The sequence below is a fragment of the Thunnus thynnus genome, chromosome 11, assembly GCF_963924715.1.
Source record: "Thunnus thynnus chromosome 11, fThuThy2.1, whole genome shotgun sequence".
NCBI lineage: Eukaryota > Metazoa > Chordata > Actinopteri > Scombriformes > Scombridae > Thunnus > Thunnus thynnus.
The window spans coordinates 27,470,468-27,490,098 of NC_089527.1; the positions used below are offsets into that span (position 1 = coordinate 27,470,468).

General features: G+C 40.7%; 1 protein-coding gene across 1 annotated transcript in view; it reads right to left on the bottom strand.

Annotated features, from left to right (window-relative positions):
- fer1l6 (fer-1 like family member 6) overlaps positions 1-19,552 on the bottom strand; it is a 31,285-nt gene extending 11,733 nt beyond the window's left edge. The window contains exons 1-14 of the mRNA XM_067604256.1: positions 19,443-19,552; positions 19,079-19,313; positions 17,884-17,992; positions 17,186-17,426; positions 16,484-16,604; positions 15,101-15,201; positions 13,265-13,367; positions 12,682-12,801; positions 12,340-12,492; positions 12,048-12,219; positions 11,356-11,480; positions 10,685-10,819; positions 10,384-10,533; positions 10,183-10,290 (exon numbers count right to left, since the gene is read on the bottom strand). Of these exons, the coding sequence (XP_067460357.1) occupies positions 10,183-10,290; positions 10,384-10,533; positions 10,685-10,819; positions 11,356-11,480; positions 12,048-12,219; positions 12,340-12,492; positions 12,682-12,801; positions 13,265-13,367; positions 15,101-15,201; positions 16,484-16,604; positions 17,186-17,426; positions 17,884-17,992; positions 19,079-19,300 (1,860 nt within the window). The 5' untranslated portion in view covers positions 19,301-19,313; positions 19,443-19,552. The remainder of the gene's footprint in view (positions 1-10,182; positions 10,291-10,383; positions 10,534-10,684; positions 10,820-11,355; positions 11,481-12,047; positions 12,220-12,339; positions 12,493-12,681; positions 12,802-13,264; positions 13,368-15,100; positions 15,202-16,483; positions 16,605-17,185; positions 17,427-17,883; positions 17,993-19,078; positions 19,314-19,442) is intronic.
- Positions 19,553-19,631: the final 79 nt, after the last annotated feature.

Sequence of the window (19,631 nt, forward strand, 5' to 3'; positions counted from 1 at the left end):
AATGCAAACAGAAGCTTTGTTTGTTTACAAAAAAATTCCACATGGAATCTTTAATTCACTTAGTCAGACTTCATGATTGGTGGCGGCGTGGGGTGGGAGGGGTCAGTTGACTTTTTTATAAGTTTGTTGTGTTAATAACATTTCAGTGACTATTATTCACAGTGTAATTAGCACCAAATTCATATTCATTCATCGGCGCGGCTGCTTCACTGTAGCTGGATACGGTTTCTCTCTGCAACCACAGGCAGTAATGAGGGTGGGAGGGCAAAGCCATCTAAATGAAATCTACACACTACATTATTCATGCTAAACAGTTTGCCATATTTTTTAGGCTGACACTAATCTTTCTGACATACATGCAGTTAAGGAACAACTAATCACAAAACTCACGGTTCGGATCGTATCACGGATTTGAGTCATGGATCAGATCATTTTATGGATCAGCCAAAAAAAAGGGGGAGGGACAAATAAAACATTGTTTTCCATATATTCTGTAAAACACTTACAGCAAGGAACTTTTGCCCATGGTCTTAAATGAAAACTACATTCAAGATGTCTAATGTTTAAATAAAATATATAAAATACTCAATGCTCAATTGTTAGATTAAATTGCAATATGAGGCCTGATATCTTCCTCTTTTAAACATGGTAGTGAATGAAACAACATTTTGTGTCCACATTATCAAAACTTGATGATAATTTGCAAACATGAACACACGTCTTGTCCTGCAGCTTGTTGAACGAGCCACCAAAGAAACATTGACTGGGGAAAAGTGCACCGCTAACGTCAGTTAGCAGCTATGTAGCTAATTAGCTGCTCAGCTGTCTGTCCATGACTTGTACTTCCAGCAGTTTGTTTACGTCGTCTTAAATGCGACATTAAATGTTGCAATTAAACCGCAGTTCACATGCCTGCCGAACCATGGGGGGTGATCCATATGGATCATGGATCGACTACGATGCATAACACCCACACCACTACATGCAATGCAAATATTGTAGTAAATATTGTCAAGCTGATGTGACAATGAGGTCTCAAACAGAAATTATTGCACTCATTTTTGCATTATGATGACCACTGACTGAGTTTTTTTGATTTTAATATCCTTCCAACACTGACAGCAGCCTTTAACTGTCAACTAGGTACATTTTTCAGGGGTGTGTATCACAAAGCAAGTTCAACGTAAAGGTGTTTGATGAATCAGCTTCCAAAACAAAGTAGAAATCAGCTGGTTTAGAGATCATTAGTCAGTAATTTAAATAATGTCAACATCAATGTAACTTTGCTCCAAATATTTCAATCTTTTTAAATGTGATATGATATGTTTTTCAACCTGATATCTTTTATTTTTTAACCCAACTTTTATTTTTTAATCCAACTTTCATTTTTTAATGCAACTTTTATTTTTTAATCTGATATCTGCTGTCAGGTCACATGACCTCCTCCAAGGTTGAGCTCATGATGTCATCAGTTCCGGATGTCATCAGATATGTGACATTTGTCAACCTATGACACATCAAAGGCAAGACGGCTTTATGATGCAAGATTGTGGATCATCAGTTTATCTGTAAACTGAGACCATTTCATCTCACATCCGCACACAAGTATCGTGTTACAGATTCACAGTCAATCAAAGACCAAAGAACGAAGAACGAAGACCATCCTTCACGCACAACTAGCGTCTACCACTACAGTCTACGACAGACATCTTACTATTTACTACCTCTGGACATTGTCTTTTTAAAAACAATGAACAGAGGAGATAACCCAAGACGTCAGGGCAGATTTGCTGATGCTGCGCCACATCAGCGTCCTAATCAGCATTCCAACCGGCAGAGACCAGCGGCTGGAAGGCCTCCCTGCCGCGACTGCGGATATCTGCAGAGTTGCCTCAACATTGCTCACAGGCAGATTGCGGAATGGAACAACTGGTCCCAAACTGTGGAGCCCATGCTGGGCAACTGGTTGCTTTGTGACCAGAGGTTACAGGCCAGTAACGCCACCATAAGAAGGCTGGAGGAACGTCTGGAGTCCAAGGAGAGGGAACTCACAGAGGTGTCCTCTCTACTCCAGAAGAGTAGAGAGGACATCTCTGAGAGAGATACACTCATCTCCTCCCTCAGAGAAAGTGTCCAAAGCAACAGCATGCAGGCCGACAGCATCCAACGCTTCTGGAAGGAGGAGTGTGACAAGGTCACGGCCAGATGGCAGGCAGAAAAAGCCATACTGTTAGCTTCTGCCCAGCTGAGAGAGGAGGCGCTTCTGCACAGCCAGAAGATGGAACAGAAAGAACATGAAAACCAGGGGATGAAAGAAGAGAACCCACAAGAAAATGAGGGGAATAAAGATGAGAACCCACAAGAAAATGAAGCGAAGAACGATGAGAACCCACAAGAAAATGAAGCGAAGAACGATGAGAACCCACAAGAAAATGAAGCGAAGAACGATGAGAACCCACAAGAAAATGAAGCGAAGAACGATGAGAACCCACAAGAAAATGAAGGGAATAAAGAAGAGAACCCACAAGAAAATGAAGGGAATAAAGAAGAGAACCCACAAGAAAATGAAGCAAAGAACGATGAGAACCCACAAGAAAATGAAGCAAAGAACGATGAGAACCCACAAGAAAATGAAGGGAATAAAGATGAGAACCCACAAGAAAATGAGGACAAGAAACAAAAGAAAGCAAGACAAAAACGGGAGAAGGAGGAAAAGAAACAAAGAGCAAAAGAAGAGAAGAAGAAAGAAAAAGAGGAGAAAATGGAAAAGAAGAAAAAAGAACAAGAGGAGAAGATGGCACAGACACAGAAAGAAAACAAGGAGAAGAAAACAGATTTTTGGGGCTGGAGACGCAAGAAGAGCGACAGAAAGGTGGAGGAAACTGCTTGTTGTCCAGCGGAGGCTGAACAACAAGCAGAACCCCTTCACCTCTCCACCCTTCCTCCCTCTCCCCATCCTCCCTCCTCTCCTCCATCTTTCTCACCCCCATCCTTCCTCCTTTCCTCATCTCCCTTTACCCCCAACTCCTCTTCCTACTCCGTTCTACCTTTCACCCCTCTCCGCCAACCTCTCTCCTCACCCCTCCCCTCTCTCCTCTCCCCCTAAACCCCACCCTCTCTTCTCTCCCCCTCTACCTCTCCTCCCTCTCCCCTCCACCTTTCCTAACCTCCTTCCTTCCCCCTTCAGGGCGGCACGTGGGCTCAGTGATCAGCACTGCAGCCTCACAGAAACACCTCCACCTGCCTGTTTCTGCTTGTTTCTGTGTGGAGTTTGCATGTTCTCCTCGTGTCTGCGTGGGTTTTCTCCCGGCTCTCGGGTTTCCTCCCACAACACAAAGACATGCAGGTCAGGCTGATTGGAAACTACTAAATTAAACCTCAATTGATCACAAATACCACATGAAAATACAAATAAAAAAATAAAAAATAAAAAAACAACAACTGCATGACTTTACTTTACTTTACTGTGAATGTTAGAAAGTAGAAGCTCTACTGTCAAATATTATCTTATGATTTAAACAAGAGTAAAGTTCCATTCAGACAGGATGAACATCACAGGAGGAGGTGGGGAATCAAATATTCTCTGTGCTCCTCTGAAAGTCAACTCATGGTTCCTGATGCCATTTTAACCGTGAAGAAATGACAGGATGTGGTCTGTAATAGACATGAATATCCAGCTGGACAAAGCCTAAGCATGAATATCAATACATGTTTCAGACATAAACACTTGATTGTTATTATTCCGTGTGACTTTTTCTGCCCCCACTATGTGTGTAGGTGCACAACTCTGCAGCAAGTTAAACACACTTCAAATAAATTACTGGAAGCAAATGTGAAACTGTGCAAAAGTTCAATAATGGTGATTACAAATAAAAGAAACCACAATCATTCAGACTCATTGTTGTAAAAATGAATTAGTAGCTACAGTAAAATGGAAAGTGCATTCACAATAGTATAAACTGGCTGTCAAATGACTTGTGTTATTCATGCTGGGAAGAAACACAGTATTATCTGTGAAGATCAACATTAAGTCCTCATAGGAAGCAGCTACATGTAAACAGGAACTTCTAATAGAGAACTCAGCATACATTTAATGGTGTAAATTAGCCAAAATGTAAAGTAATATTGGCTGAACACTGGAAGCAAAGACAATACCAGTCCAGACCTGTAACTGATGTTACAACAGCCCATTTCATGAGCTTTTATTGGGTCTTTCTCTCCTGATGGTTTTATCTTTTTCTGTCCACATCGGTTCCCAAATAGGCCAATACGGTATGTTGGTGTTAGCATTTTTCCATGTCATTGTTCCAACAGTGATTTCAAAGACATGTTTCTGACCTTTCACCCACATTACAAGTCACTAAGAAAAATCTGCCACTGGTGGTGAACTTATATTCAAGTTTCAAGATCCAACACTGAATTATTATTATCATTAGGGACCGAGCCCAAAAGGCAGAGGACTACTAACTAAATTAAAGCTGCCAGCAGCGTTGGACTTATATGAATTTTGTGGTTTTGGGAAAACATTGGATTTGAAAGAATGCCTCACTGCTTTTCATAATTTCATAAAACGTTCCTGCAATGTGGAATGTTTACGAAGGTTTACATTGTGAGAATGTTTTGAGGATGTTGCTTTAAGAGAAAATTCTGTTCAAAATGTGCCAAAGTGATTTTAAGAATATGTGTTCAATGTTTTGAAAATGTTTTGAAATCATAGAAAAAAGAGGCTGCAGAACTTGCCTGAGAATCATCACATTTGAAAGGTTTCTTCAGTATGAAAGTAATCCAGTGATAGTAGGCTACATTACAAACAGGACTTGCTAAAAGCTAATTCAGCAGACTTTTAATGGAGACTGTTTGTTAAAATGTAAACAAACACTCAAATATTTGGTGCTAACGCACCAAGTAATGCAAAAATGTGTGAGCAAAGAAAGAGAAGAAGACTGCAGCTAGTGAACATAGATGTAAGTAATGTAACATGTTTGTTAGTAGCTGTTAGTTACTCAATGTTATCAATGTGTTGTGGTGAGAAACTGAACACTGAATGCAAACAGAAGCTTTGTTTGTTTACAAAAAAATTCCACATGGAATCTTTAATTCATTTAGTCAGACTTTATGTTTATGTGAGCTGGTTTCTGATTGGTGGCGGCGTGGGGTGGGAGGGGTCAGTTGACTTTTTTATAAGTTTGTTGTGTTAATAACATTTAAGTGACTATTATTCACAGTGTAATTAGCACCAAATTCATATTCATTCATCGGCGTGGCTGCTTCACTGTAGCTGGATACGGTTTCTCTCTGCAACCACAGGCAGTAATGAGGGTGGGAGGGCAAAGCCATCTAAATGAAATCTACACACTACATTATTCATGCTAAACAGTTTGCCATATTTTTTAGGCTGACACTAATCTTTCTGACATACATGCAGTTAAGGGACAACTGATCACAAAACTCACGGTTCGGATCGTATCACAGATCTGAGTCATGGATCGGATCATTTTATGGATCAGCCAAAAAAAAGGGGGAGGGACAAATAAAACATTGTTTTCCATATATTCTGTAAAACACTTCCAGCAAGGAACTTTTGCCCATGGTCTTAAATGACAACAACATTCAAGTTGTCTTATGTTTAAATAAAATATATAAAATACTCAATGCTCAATTGTTAGATTAAATTGCAATATGAGGCCTGATATCTTCCTCTTTTAAACATGGTAGTGAATGAAACAACATTTTGTGTCCACATCATCAAAACTTGATGATAATTTGCAAACATGAACACACGTCTTGTCCTGCAGCTTGTTGAACGAGCCACCAAAGAAACATTGACTGGGGAAAAGTGCACCGCTAACGTCAGTTAGCAGCTATGTAGCTAATTAGCTGCTCAGCTGTCTGTCCATGACTTGTACTTCCAGCAGTTTGTTTACGTCGTCTTAAATGCGACATTAAATGTTGCAATTAATCCGCAGTTCACATGCCTGCCGAACCATGGGGGGCGATCCATATGGATCATGGATCAACTACGATGCGTAACACCCACACCACTACATGCAATGCAAATATTGTAGTAAATATTGTAAAGCTCATGTGACAATGAGGTCTCAAACAGAAATTATTGCACTCATTTTTGCATTATGATGACCACTGACTGAGTTTTTCTGTTTTTAATATCCGTCCAACACTGACAGCAGCCTTTAACTGTCAACTAGGTCAATTATTCAGGGGTCTGTATCACAAAGCAAGTTCAACGTAAAGGTGTTTGATGAATCAGCTTCCAAAACAAAGTAGAAATCAGCTGGTTTAGAGATCATTAGTCAGTAATTGAAATAATGTCAACATCAATGTAACTTTGCTCCAAAGATTTCAATCTTTTTAAATGTGATATGATATGTTTTTTAACCTGATATCTTTTATTTTTTAACCCAACTTTTATTTTTTAATCCAACTTTCATTTTTTAATGCAACTTTTATTTTTTAATCTGATATCTGCTGTCAGGTCACATGACCTCCTCCAAGGTTGAGCTCATGATGTCATCAGTTCCGGATGTCATCAGACATGTGACCCTTGTGAACCTATGACACATCAAAGGCAAGACGGCTTTATGATGCAAGATTGTGGATCATCAGTTTATCTGTAAACTGAGACCATTTCATCTCACATCCGCACACAAGTATCGTGTTACAGATTCACAGTCAATCAAAGACCAAAGAACGAAGAACGAAGACCATCCTTCACGCACAACTAGCGTCTACCACTACAGTCTACGACAGACATCTTACTATTTACTACCTCTGGACATTGTCTTTGTAAAAACAATGAACAGAGGAGATAACCCAAGACGTCAGGGCAGATTTGCTGATGCTGCACCACATCAGCGTCCTAATCAGCATTCCAACCGGCAGAGACCACCGGCTGGAAGGCCTCCCTGCCGCGACTGCGGATATCTGCAGAGTTGCCTCAACATTGCTCACAGGCAGATTGCGGAATGGAACAACTGGTCCCAAACTGTGGAGCCCATGCTGGGCAACTGGTTGCTTTGTGACCAGAGGTTACAGGCCAGTAACGCCACCATAAGAAGGCTGGCGGAACGTCTGGAGTCCAAGGAGAGGGAACTCACAGAGGTGTCCTCTCTACTCCAGAAGAGTAGAGAGGACATCTCTGAGAGAGATACACTCATCTCCTCCCTCAGAGAAAGTGTCCAAAGCAACAGCATGCAGGCCAACAGCATCCAACGCTTCTGGAAGGAGGAGTGTGACAAGGTCACGGCCAGATGGCAGGCAGAAAAAGCCATACTGTTAGCTTCTGCCCAGCTGAGAGAGGAGGCGCTTCTGCACAGCCAGAAGATGGAACAGAAAGAACATGAAAACCAGGGGATGAAAGAAGAGAACCCACAAGAAAATGAAGGGAATAAAGAAGAGAACCCACAAGAAAATGAAGTGAAGAACGATGAGAACCCACAAGAAAATGAAGGGAATAAAGAAGAGAACCCACAAGAAAATGAAGGGAATAAAGAAGAGAACCCACAAGAAAATGAAGTGAAGAACGATGAGAACCCACAAGAAAATGAAGGGAATAAAGAAGAGAACCCACAAGAAAATGAAGGGAATAAAGATGAGAACCCACAAGAAAATGAGGACAAGAAACAAAAGAAAGCAAGACAAAAACGGGAGAAGGAGGAAAAGAAACAAAGAGCAAAAGAAGAGAAGAAGAAAGAAAAAGAGGAGAAAATGGAAAAGAAGAAAAAAGAACAAGAGCAGAAGATGGAAAAGAAGAAAAAAGAAAAAGAGGAGAAGATGGCACAGACACAGAAAGAAAACAAGGAGAAGAAAACAGGTTTTTGGGGCTGGAGACGCAAGAAGAGCGACAGAAAGGTGGAGGAAACTGCTTGTTGTCCAGCGGAGGCTGAACAACAAGCAGAACCCCTTCACCTCTCCACCCTTCCTCCCTCTCTCCATCCTCCCTCCTCTCCTCCATCTTTCTCACCCCCATCCTTCCTCCTTTCCTCATCTTCCTTTACCCCCAACTCCTTTTCCTACTCCGTTCTACCTTTCACCCCTCTCCGCCAACCTCTCTCCTCACCCCTCCCCTCTCTCCTCTCCCCCTAAACCCCACCCTCTCTCCTCTCCCCCTCTACCTCTCCTCCCTCTCCCCCCTCCCCTCTCTCCTCTCCCCCTAAACCCCACCCTCTCTCCTCTCCCCCTCTACCTCTCCTCCCTCTCCCCTCCACCTTTCCTAACCTCCTTCCTTCCCCCTTCAGGGCGGCACGCGGGCTCAGTGATCAGCACTGCAGCCTCACAGAAACACCTCCACCTGCCTGTTTCTGCTTGTTTCTGTGTGGAGTTTGCATGTTCTCCTCGTGTCTGCGTGGGTTTTCTCCCGGCTCTCGGGTTTCCTCCCACAACACAAAGACATGCAGGTCAGGCTGATTGGAAACTACTAAATTAAACCTCAATTGATCACAAATACCACATGAAAATACAAATAAAAAATTAAAAAATAAAAAAACAACAACTGCATGACTTTACTTTACTTTACTGTGAATGTTAGAAAGTAGAAGCTCTGCTGTCAAATATGATGTTATGATTTAAACAAGAGTAAAGTTCCATTCAGACAGGATGAACATCACAGGAGGAGGTGGGGAATCAAATATTCTCTGTGCTCCTCTGAAAGTCAACTCATGGTTCCTGATGCCATTTTAACCGTGAAGAAATGACAGGATGTGGTCTGTAATAGACATGAATATCCAGCTGGACAAAGCCTAAGCATGAATATCAATACATGTTTCAGACATAAACACTTGATTGTTATTATTCCGTGTGATTTTTTCTGCCCCCTACTATGTGTGTAGGTGCACAACTCTGCAGCCAGTTAAACACACTTCAAATAAATTACTGGAAGCAAATGTGAAACTGTGCAAAAGTTCAATAATGGTGATTACAAATAAAAGAAACCACAATCATTCAGACTCATTGTTGTAAAAATGAATTAGTAGCTACAGTAAAATGGAAACTGCATTCACAATAGTATAAACTGGCTGTCAAATGACTTGTGTTATTCATGCTGGGAAGAAACACAGTATTATCTGTGAAGATCAACATTAAGTCCTCATAGGAAGCAGCTACATGTAAACAGGAACTGCTAATAGAGAACTCAGCATACATTTAATGGTGTAAATTAGCCAAAATGTAAAGTAATATTGGCTGAACACTGGGAGCAAAGACAATACCAGTCCAGACCTGTAACTGATGTTACAACAGCCCATTTCATGAGCTTTTATTGGGTCTTTCTCTCCTGATGGTTTTATGTTTTTCTGTCCACATGGCTTCCCAAATAGGCCAATACGGTATGTTGGTGTTAGCATTTTTCCATGTCATTGTTCCAACAGTGATTTCAAAGACATGTTTCTGACCTTTCACCCACATTACAAGTCACTAAGAAAAATCTGCCACTGGTGGTGAAATTATATTCAAGTTTCAAGATCCAACACTGAATTATTATTATCATTAGGGACCGAGCCCAAAAGGCAGAGGACTACTAACTAAATTAAAGCTGCCAGCAACGTTGGTCGGGACCTCGCACTCTGGCCCATCTGGATCAGATCATTTTGCTTTTTAAAAATGAGGGATATTTCTTACAAGTGGTGTGCTTTTATTTTGAAAGTTTGATCGACAGGATGAGAATTTTCTGCAGGGCTGCTCAAACCTGTGTCATCAAAATCATGCAAGTTTTGGGCCCATTCACTTGAATTTCAATTAGTAAATTGAAAACTCTTAATGAATTTGTGTGTAAAACAAATTATTTTCCTAATTTTCATCAAGTCTATTTTTAGAAAAGTAAAAACTTACCACATGACCACTAACCCACATGACCTGGTCAAAGTTTGATTGACGTGTACTGTCAGGTGTGGAGAGACAATAAGTAACTGCAGCTGGACACAGAGAAATACTCATATATTTGAATGGAGATAGTTTTAGATACAAACTTCATTTGAACTTTAAATGAGTCATGAGACTTTGACCTACAAATCTTGAATTTACATGTTTTTTCTATCTTTTATTGTTTTTGAGATATTAGAGTGTGAGTTTTAAAGTCTTTTCTTGCTCTCCTGTGATTTTATAATGACTGTGCATTGCGGAATGTTTCAAAGCACTGAGGGAGTGACATACACACACAGGCAGTCTAACCTCTAGTCTGAAGGTGCTGAGAACAGGCCTGATGTTGGCAGGAACCGTGTAGACGCCTCCTTCTTGTTCCTGTAACGCCGGCATCATCTGCTCTCCAGACATTGGAATCTACACATTTATCACAATGACTTCTCTTCATTATTACTATTCACATTATTGCATTATTATGATGGAAGCTGAATGGTTATAGAAGTGACTGACCTGCACCAGTTCAAAGGCAGCCAGCAGTTCTCCTCCTGACTGGCTGCCACAGTGCAGTGGGCTGTACTTCAGTGTTGGAGGTGTGTAGGTGTCAGACGCCAGCTGCACCTCTGGCACCGCCACTGTGGCCCCCAGATACTCTGCCTTACCCTGCACACGGGGGGACAGGGTGTAAAGAGATGGTCACAGGGTCAGTCCAATCAGCAGCTGGTAGCAACATACTGTATACAAAATAGTCTTGAAACCATGACTTGATCTATTCATCTGTCTGTGTGTCTAACCACAAAGACGTTAGCAGTACCAGTGCGTCGTCGTCGTACACCTCTATTTGGATGCAAGGTGGTTCCTGCTGGATGTACTGCAGCTCTCCGCTCAGCAGGAGGCGGTTCATTGGCAAACATTGATTCCATGTAGGACTGAGAGTCTGACTGATCACCTAACAGCAACACATACACACAAGAACACACATATAAATAAATCCGGACAGCGTCAGCTCTGGAGGTACAATCTTATTCACAGTAAAGAGTGATTACAACAGATAGCAAATGTTATTATTAGTCATAAACTACTCACAAGACCATCACTCATCTACTAGTCAAGTCCAATCTCAAAAGTGGAGCTTACATCAGGTGGCCACCGGCTCACTAGTTACATCCAATCATATTTATACAGTGTACACTTATGACCTGGGTGTCAATATTATTCTGCAGATAGCCTCATGCTAACATCAGCTGTTGTATCTCCCTCCATCACCCCAAAACACATAACACAACATGTCACGTGAAATGTGCCATGTGAAATAGTATTTTTACCTTTTCGACAAGCTGTATCTGTCATGTTTCATTTCAATTTAAATTAAAATACTCATGGTTCATCTCTGTGATCTGAATGTAATCATTAATACAAAAGTCTAAAATAAGAACAATGATTTCAGAGGAACATTGATGACACATGCATACAGTGTGTGCTTACATTGGTAGTCTGGCTGTGTGACAGATAGGTGACTCGGGCGAATGGGTCAGACAGACCGGAGTTGTCAGCAGCAATCAGACCACGAGCCTGATACATGTGGCACCTCAACTGGAACTGATGCTGCTCTGGAGACACACACATACAGACAAGACCATGTAGTCTGGGGAAAATTTAAATCACTAAAACATATTCTTTCACTTATCACTGGTGACATCTAGTGTAACTTAACTTTTAAGCTTTTTTGCCATACAAAAGCTCTAAAAGCTACAGTGCTGCAGTAGAATTGAGTTTAGTTTAGGAATACTTTGATAAAGTACGTTTATTTGCTTCCTGGTGGAGAGTTAGATAAGAAGATCAATACCTGTCTTATGCCTGTCCATTAAATATTAGGCTAGGTTAGTTTAGCAAAAACACTAGAATACAGGGAAAAGAGCTAGCCTGGCTCTGTACAAAGATAACAAATTTATATTAATTAATTGTAATTTATATAATTAATATATATAAACAAATAAGCATATTTCCCAAAATGTCTAACAAAATGTGTGTTAGAAATTATTAGTTTATAGTAATAATAATGATAATTAGTATTGACTGATGTTTGTTTTTCAGTTTGTGGTAAAAACTAATTTCAAAGACAAAATGACAAAAAATAACTGAAAAAAAGGGATTGTAATAATCTGTTTCTTTCTCACCTGTGCAGATCAGGTGTGTGGGAGGGCAGTTGGCATCAGCGCCTCCTGTGGCTGGAGTGAAGCCTGCAGGCAGGTTGTCCAGCATGTGGGTGGATTCTGAACAGGTTCCAAACCACAGATACACATCCAGCTTCGCTTGGACTGACAAGCCTGCAACACGCTTCCCTGGAGGCTGCACAAACACACACACACGCATGCACGCATATGCACACACACACATATCAGATTTTCTCTACCAACCGTCCAATACTAGACGACACCAAAGTTTAAATCTCTGTGTATATGTATATACCTTCATGAAAAGTGTTATTATCTTGCCACAGTGGATTCCTTTGGCCTCCTGGTTGCTGGAGAACAGCACGTCTCTGGCTCGAACCCGAGCATACGCAACACGCTTGTTGTTGCTTAGCAACCACACAAATATGTCTGGGACTGTGTGTTGGGGCTGCGGTGTGCAAAGGCGTGCATGTGTGTGTAGAAGAACAAATACAATTTAAAAGGTAAACGCAGAAAAAAGTGATGTATCACACACACAGGAAAGTGTCAGGATGTGCACAGACAAATACAAACACATGCAAACACACACACACACACACACACACACACACACACACACACAGGGTGAGTTCTGTACCTCCACCACAAGGAAGCGTAGTTTTTGTATGAGTTTTGTTGTATCCTGCAGCATTTCTTTCATGCCACCAGTATTCCTCTTCCTCTCTGCCACAGACTGTGCCTCTCCTATCATAATCTCCTGCAACACACACAAATACACACGTTGTTATAATGCAACACAGCACAGCAAACACTGCAGTCAAAATGAATAACCAGCTAAAAATCTAAAGCCGCTGCAGTGTAAAACTAAACAAAATACATATTATTGTGATGAGATTAGCAGTAATGAACAGCATTAACAGATCAAAAACAATATTTTTGCTGTTGAACAAACAAAATCAAGAGATATGACATGATTCAAGTGCACTTTTACGGCCACATCCTTCTTCATACCTAATCTTCATGGTTCTTGATGTGTGTTGAAAATTACCCTACTCAGAGTACTGTAAGGGCATCAAAATGTTTTACTTTGTAAACTTTTTAAGATCCAAAGATCTTGGATCTTTCAGTAGAAAATGGCTGAGCACACTCATTTAAAATTTAATGAGGTGTTTTCAGTGTGTCTGTTAGTGTATTTGTGTGTGTATCTCGGGTTTTCCCACCAGTTCCTGTTTACACATTGTGAGGCGTTTCTTGTCCAGCTGTGTCAGGTAAGTGGACTTTAGCTCCGCCTTCAACTTGGCCTCTGCTGCTGCTATGAAACTCCTGCAGAGAAACAGGACAGGCTTTCAACACATGTTTGTGAGGACATTCTCCCTGAACCATTGTCCTGGTGAGACTAATCACTAGCAGGTAATAAGAAACAGCTGGTGACACCGTGTATCACTGAGGAAGCACATGTGCGTCTACACTTTTCCCAAGACAACAGTAGAGTTGAGGTGGAATTATAGTTGTGCGTCACAGTGTACAGCGGTCCTGTTGTTTTATATTTCAGCATCATATTTCCACTGTGATAGCGCCAAAGTAACACATGACCAGTGTATTGTGCATTATCATTCCGCATCATGCTTTATGCCCCACAGTTATTGTATTTCCATTTTTTCATTCAATTTTTCGATATAGAGCAATCATCATGAATACTATTAAAATCAGTAAGCCACACTTCCAAAATAAGGAGGGGGTAGGGGAGAAATCTGATTTCTGATCTGCTGCATGTGTATACATGAATTTACAATAACCAGTTTACCACAGTGCATGTAAACTCCCTGATTATCCGCACCATCTGGTTTCTTAAGTGCATGTAAACGCACTGTGAGCAGAAGGTTTGCAGTGGAAATGGCTTTGCTAGAGAAAATAAATGAACATTTTTTTCAGCTTGCAATCTCCAGTGGTGCAGTGCTTCAGTAGTCTGCAAAACTACAAAGGCAACACACATAGCCTGAATGTGATGCAGAACTATAAATCTGGCTTTAGCAGCAATGGGGTGCTGTCTGTAATGAACTGAATGTTCCAAATCAAGAGAAAAAAATAAGAGAAAGAAACTCAAAACAAATGAATAAAAAATACTACAACTATCTAAAAACACTGACATACACTATCAAGTTTCAGGGGTTTGTAATCATCTTCCTCTCAATGTCAGACATTGGATCAAATATGTTACATCACATTTGGTGTCATGTAGTGTCAGAAGTAGAGAAGTAGAGAGATGACAAAAAAAAGATTAAAGATCCCTTCCACATATGTTTTAAGATGTGTAAAAATACGCTGCTTTGAATAATTTGTATCTGTTTTGTTTTTTTCACAAAAAAGTCCTTAAAATTACATTTACTACTTTTCCATCATTGAAAAATCCAGAATAGATTAATATGCAAATATCCATTCTTAGTCCATTGTCTGTGTAGGTGCACTGAAGGCTCACCCTTGTTTAAGTTGAGTACTGAACCAGGATTGCCAAACTAGTTGACAACACAAATCACGCTCCAAGGTACGTCTTAAACTCAGATTTAAGGTGAGCACATAGAAAATTTCTGCATTCTGCAGATAAATGCGAAAACAGCCTTCTAGTGTCAAACTCTGCGCATACATCATCCTGTACAGTGAAGCTCAAACTTCCAAGCGCCGTAACAACAAGAAAAACACATTTTTGAGTGGAGGGGGACTTTCAAATTATTAACTCATGCTTTTTTTCACATTAACTGCTTCAAACTAGAGACATGTTGTAAATGGAATCCACAACAACTGAGGCAACATACTTAACATGTCTCACAGTGGAGGGAAGATAGACCATGTGTACACACAGTCAGTTAGTTGACCACACTGTGATGAAACACTTATCTTTAAAAAATGTTAATTACATGAAGTTGTAAGGTTGTTCTGTTTTATCTTCTTTGATATTTCCAAAGAAACACTGTTTAAAGCAATGCTGTTAATATTTTCCCACTATTATTTCAGTGAAACACAAAAGGTATTGTCATGCTCTGATTAGTTTGTTTGAATACCTGGCGTCCATACAGAGTTCTTTGAGAACGGTTTTGAGCAGGTGCTCCGCCCCTGGATCTTGCTTTTTGTGAAGCTCAGCTGCACTGGCCACACCCTCCTCCTAAAAGAAAAGAAACATTTTCTTTTATTAGGATTGCAGTGGAAGCTATACATAGCCAGAACCTTTACAAACTGTTTCATTAAAATTACATCACTGATCTAACACTAATACTGTACTGTCTTTCAGAGTTTGTAATGACTTTTCACTATGGATGAATATGAGTAGCCGGAAGTAAACAAGGTGCCATGCTGTGGCATTTTACTTGTAAACCAACGTATAACACAGTAATGTTAAGGATCTCACTATTTAGCTACTTTAGCCAAGAAATCTGTCAATAGGCAAAGTGGTGCTTTGAGTTAAATGCAAATACCAGTATTCCATACTCACAATGACAATGTTAAGCAGGTATAACATCTTTGTTTAGCATGTTAGCATGCTGACATTTGCAAACTAATACTAAACATACAGTACAACTGAAGATGATGGAAATGGCATTAGTTTTGCAGGTTTTTTGTTATAAACTGAAGTAGGTATTTTGACCTGATGGTGGCGCTAGATGCAAAGTCGAGATGATCAACAAAGTTATTACAGTTCATCCTGAGGGGAACATGAATGTTTGTACCATTCATGGCATGTATGTTCATGGCAATCCATTTAATATTTGATGAGATATTTCACGCAAAACCCAATAATGTCACCCTCATAGTGGTGCTACGGAGAAATGGGATAACTATCATTAAGGTTCATCATCTGAGAACCATGCTATGTCTGTACGCAGGTTTGCCAATCTGTCTTATACATTTTTTGATATTTTACTACATAAGAGAAAAAAATGTGTGCTGGTGGCACCACGTGATCACCAAAACCTTTTTTTTTCCCTCTGGGAACCATAAATATCTATGTTTACCAAATTCACACAGAAATCAATCTAGTTGTTGAGGCATGTCAATAAGCCATAATTGTCAATCTGCTGGTGGCACTGTAGAGGAAAAGTCAGGGGATCACCAAAGTCAGTAAGTAGGATTCATCCTCCAGGGACCATGAATGTTTATTCAAAATTTCAGTGCAATCCGTCCAACAGTTTAAAATGCTTCAATTTGGACCTAAGTCTTGAATGACCAGGCCTGACTTTGCCATTGATACAGCAGCTTAGCAGGAGGGAAATACAGGGAAGTTGGTTCATGGAATATTCAAATTTCCATATTTGAGGCAAGGACAAAGATCAGTTGTTGACATACTGACAAAATTCTGTGGAAAAAAAGGTGTGTGTGTGTGTGTGTGTGTGTGTGTGTGTGTGAGTGTGTGTGTGTGTGTGTGTGTGTGTGTGTGTGTGTGCACATACAAACAGCACAGCTATATTCTCCAGCATGTTGGAGTTGTAGAGCCGATAGGTTCTGTCCTCCCAGTAACTCAGCACATTAATGCATGGCTTCTGTTTCTCCAGGGGCAGATACGTGTAGTGTCTACAAACGCACACATGTATATGCACAAAGTTATACACATGATGAACTGGGACACTAGAAAAAATACTGTACAGCAAGTAATACACATGCTAGACACTTCACTGACTCATGAGAGACACTATAATAACATCACTGACCATCTATCTGCCTTCCTTTTTCTTCTCCTACTGGCAATAACTAACTTTAATATGGTAAAGATAGCTGATAGAATCAATAATATAAAATATTTAGATTTACTTGTAGCATTCCAGGAGTCATGTAGTCCAAACAGAGTCTTATTTGTTAAATCCTGGAAAATTTAATTTGGATTGAAACTCTCAACAGCCCTATTTTCCTGCCAGTGCAAAGCCAGCAGTAGTGCAACAAGGACGGTACAGCTGGGGTTGAATTCATGCAATGCAGCTTGGGCACTGCTGAGGGAATTTGCCTCATTTTATAATTGCAATGATTGGCCTGAGGGAGGGCTGTGTCCAAGACAGTGTGCATAAAGCCCACATAAGACAACACAAAGAGAAAAACTTCAAACTTCTTCCAGGTTCAACAGAGCGTCAAGAATCAAATCCAAATAACAATGACTCAACCTGTTTCCTTCAACGATAAACGGTTTTTCTGGAGGTGTGGTGGACTTGGAGGTCCTGATGATGTCCTGAGGGTCTCTGGGTAGGAGGGGGGAGGAAGGGGAGGAGGGGGAGCTGAGTGGAGAGGTACTAAAAGTGTCACTGCTGTCTGGGACGTCCAGCGCCTTTCTCCTTCGACTGAGAGCAGGACTGGTGCTGCTGAGGCTGGGCTGCCCTGCAGGCTCCAAGACATTACCATAGTGACCTGAGAGAGGAAAAACGATGAAGAGAAGTGCCTCTATTTGTATCACTGGACACATAAATACAATACTGTAACACAGAACAGGAAAGTCAGCAACTACGTAAGCTAAAATAGAACAAGAGAGAACAGATACAGGGGGGAGATACAGGAGGGGAAACTGGTCTGAAAAAGAAACTAGTGCCATTAGATCTCAGGAATAGAAATTAAATCTACTCTGCTGTGATTTTACTTTTGGCTTCAGTGGTAATTATGGCGTGGACAAAATAACAGAAACACTTATATAATGCATCCCCCAATTCAGCTACTGAAAAAATTGCTTCAGAGTTGACCTTTTATACTTAACATTACGCAGTCCTTAAAGACACTGCTTGTTACATCATTATTGTATTAGATTACTAAAGTATTTCTGTTAAAAAGAAACACTTGTAAAGGAGGCAAAAATTAAGATTTGGTGACTCACCCAGAGAGAACTCGAAGCTGATGGGCCGGTCTCCAATCTTCCTGTCAATCATGGTGGCTTCAAACACTGCCCCAAACAGCAGGAAACTCTCCTTGTCGTCTGCGTTCAGCTGGACACAGAAACATCGCCTTTCATTCATTTATCTGTCTGTCAAACAGACTTTCCACATCTGCTTTAAGGTACTTCTATGACCTGATAATATTCTTTGTCCGTTGCATACCCCACCTGGTGTATGAAATCATCCATTCAGCGAAGTGGAAACCATTAACTACGCTTTGTGTATTATCAATCTTCAGGACGAGAAAGAACACTCTGATACTAAGCATGTGTAGGATCATTTTCGGCTTATCAGCATATCTGGCATATTCTTTAACACTTTGCTGTTGCATTCAGGACACTGCAACACCTGAAACTATCACCTATGCAGGTTTAGTTCTCCAGTTCCTCAAAGGGTTCTTGGTGTCCTGGGAAAGTTCCTGCTGTGGAAACTAGCTAATAATTCCTGAATCAATCCAGGTTGAGTAATGACAGGCAATTGCAGCACATCTAAGGCTTGAATGGACACAAAACTATCCTCTTCACACTGTTTACATACAAACCTCTCATCAACTACGACTCCCGAGCTGAATTGTGATAAAAACCAACATCCAAACACTTTGAACACAGATGCCCAACTGCTAATGTAATCAGGTTGAAGCTTTGCAGAACCCTGATAAAACATATTACAGTTTAAATCAATAAAAGTTTGGATTCTGGGTAAATTCTGAATACATTCAGAAAGTATGGTGAGGTGTCCTGATCCTGACTACATCATTGAAAAGCTTTGAATACACAAGAATTCTGATTTCACAGCTCTGGCAGAGATTTCACTCGGAGACTCTTGTGGAGCTGCTACAATGTGATCAATGGTGGCAGCAGTCAGTTGAAACTCTCCACGCTGCCTCTACTGGTCACATGACCCTTATCTATATACAAGTGGTAAGCTGAGTGTTTCTCAGTCTTCTCCAAAGGCCCATGGGTACTGTAGTATTTATATCCACCCATACTAATGTCTCACAAATATGTGGTTTGTCAGAAAAAAACTTAAAATATTTCTAACTGATTGATGTAAGATCATATAGGCCTACAGTATTATTGTTGAATTATTACAACAGTGTTTCTACTATGTGGGGGAGCATTTAGGATATTATCTTACCACAGGAGGAGATTCTACAGGCAGGACCTCTGCTGCTACAGCTTTTCCTTTGTCATCGTCACCAGCTCCTCCTGCTGCTCCTCCCGCTCCTCCTCCTGCAGGAGTCTTACCATCCTTCCCTCCAGCCTTTCCTGCTTTGGCGTCCCTTAGAGGCTTCACCATTCGCCTGAGTTTGGACTCTGAACCTGCCCCTCCTGAAAGGATCTCCACTGCTAGCTCCATGTAGACCCGCCCCCTGACAACAGCAAGAATTGGACAGTTTGTTGTTGGTAAGTTGTTGTATTAATATATTGATTATTCATCATCTGTCAGTCATTATTATCATGATAAAATGTTTGAATTATTATCGTTTTTTAATATTGACCTGTAGGACACACCCTCTCCGATGCCCTCATTAAGCTCCCCTGTGTCATCACCCAATGAAAAGTTTCTGGCAGAGCCATACAGGTTGATCCAAGCAGGACCAAAGGTTGGTAAAAACCCTGGAGAAAGATGGGAGGAGAGAATGATGAAGAGAGAATGTGTAGAGCAAATGAACGTCACCATGAGCCAG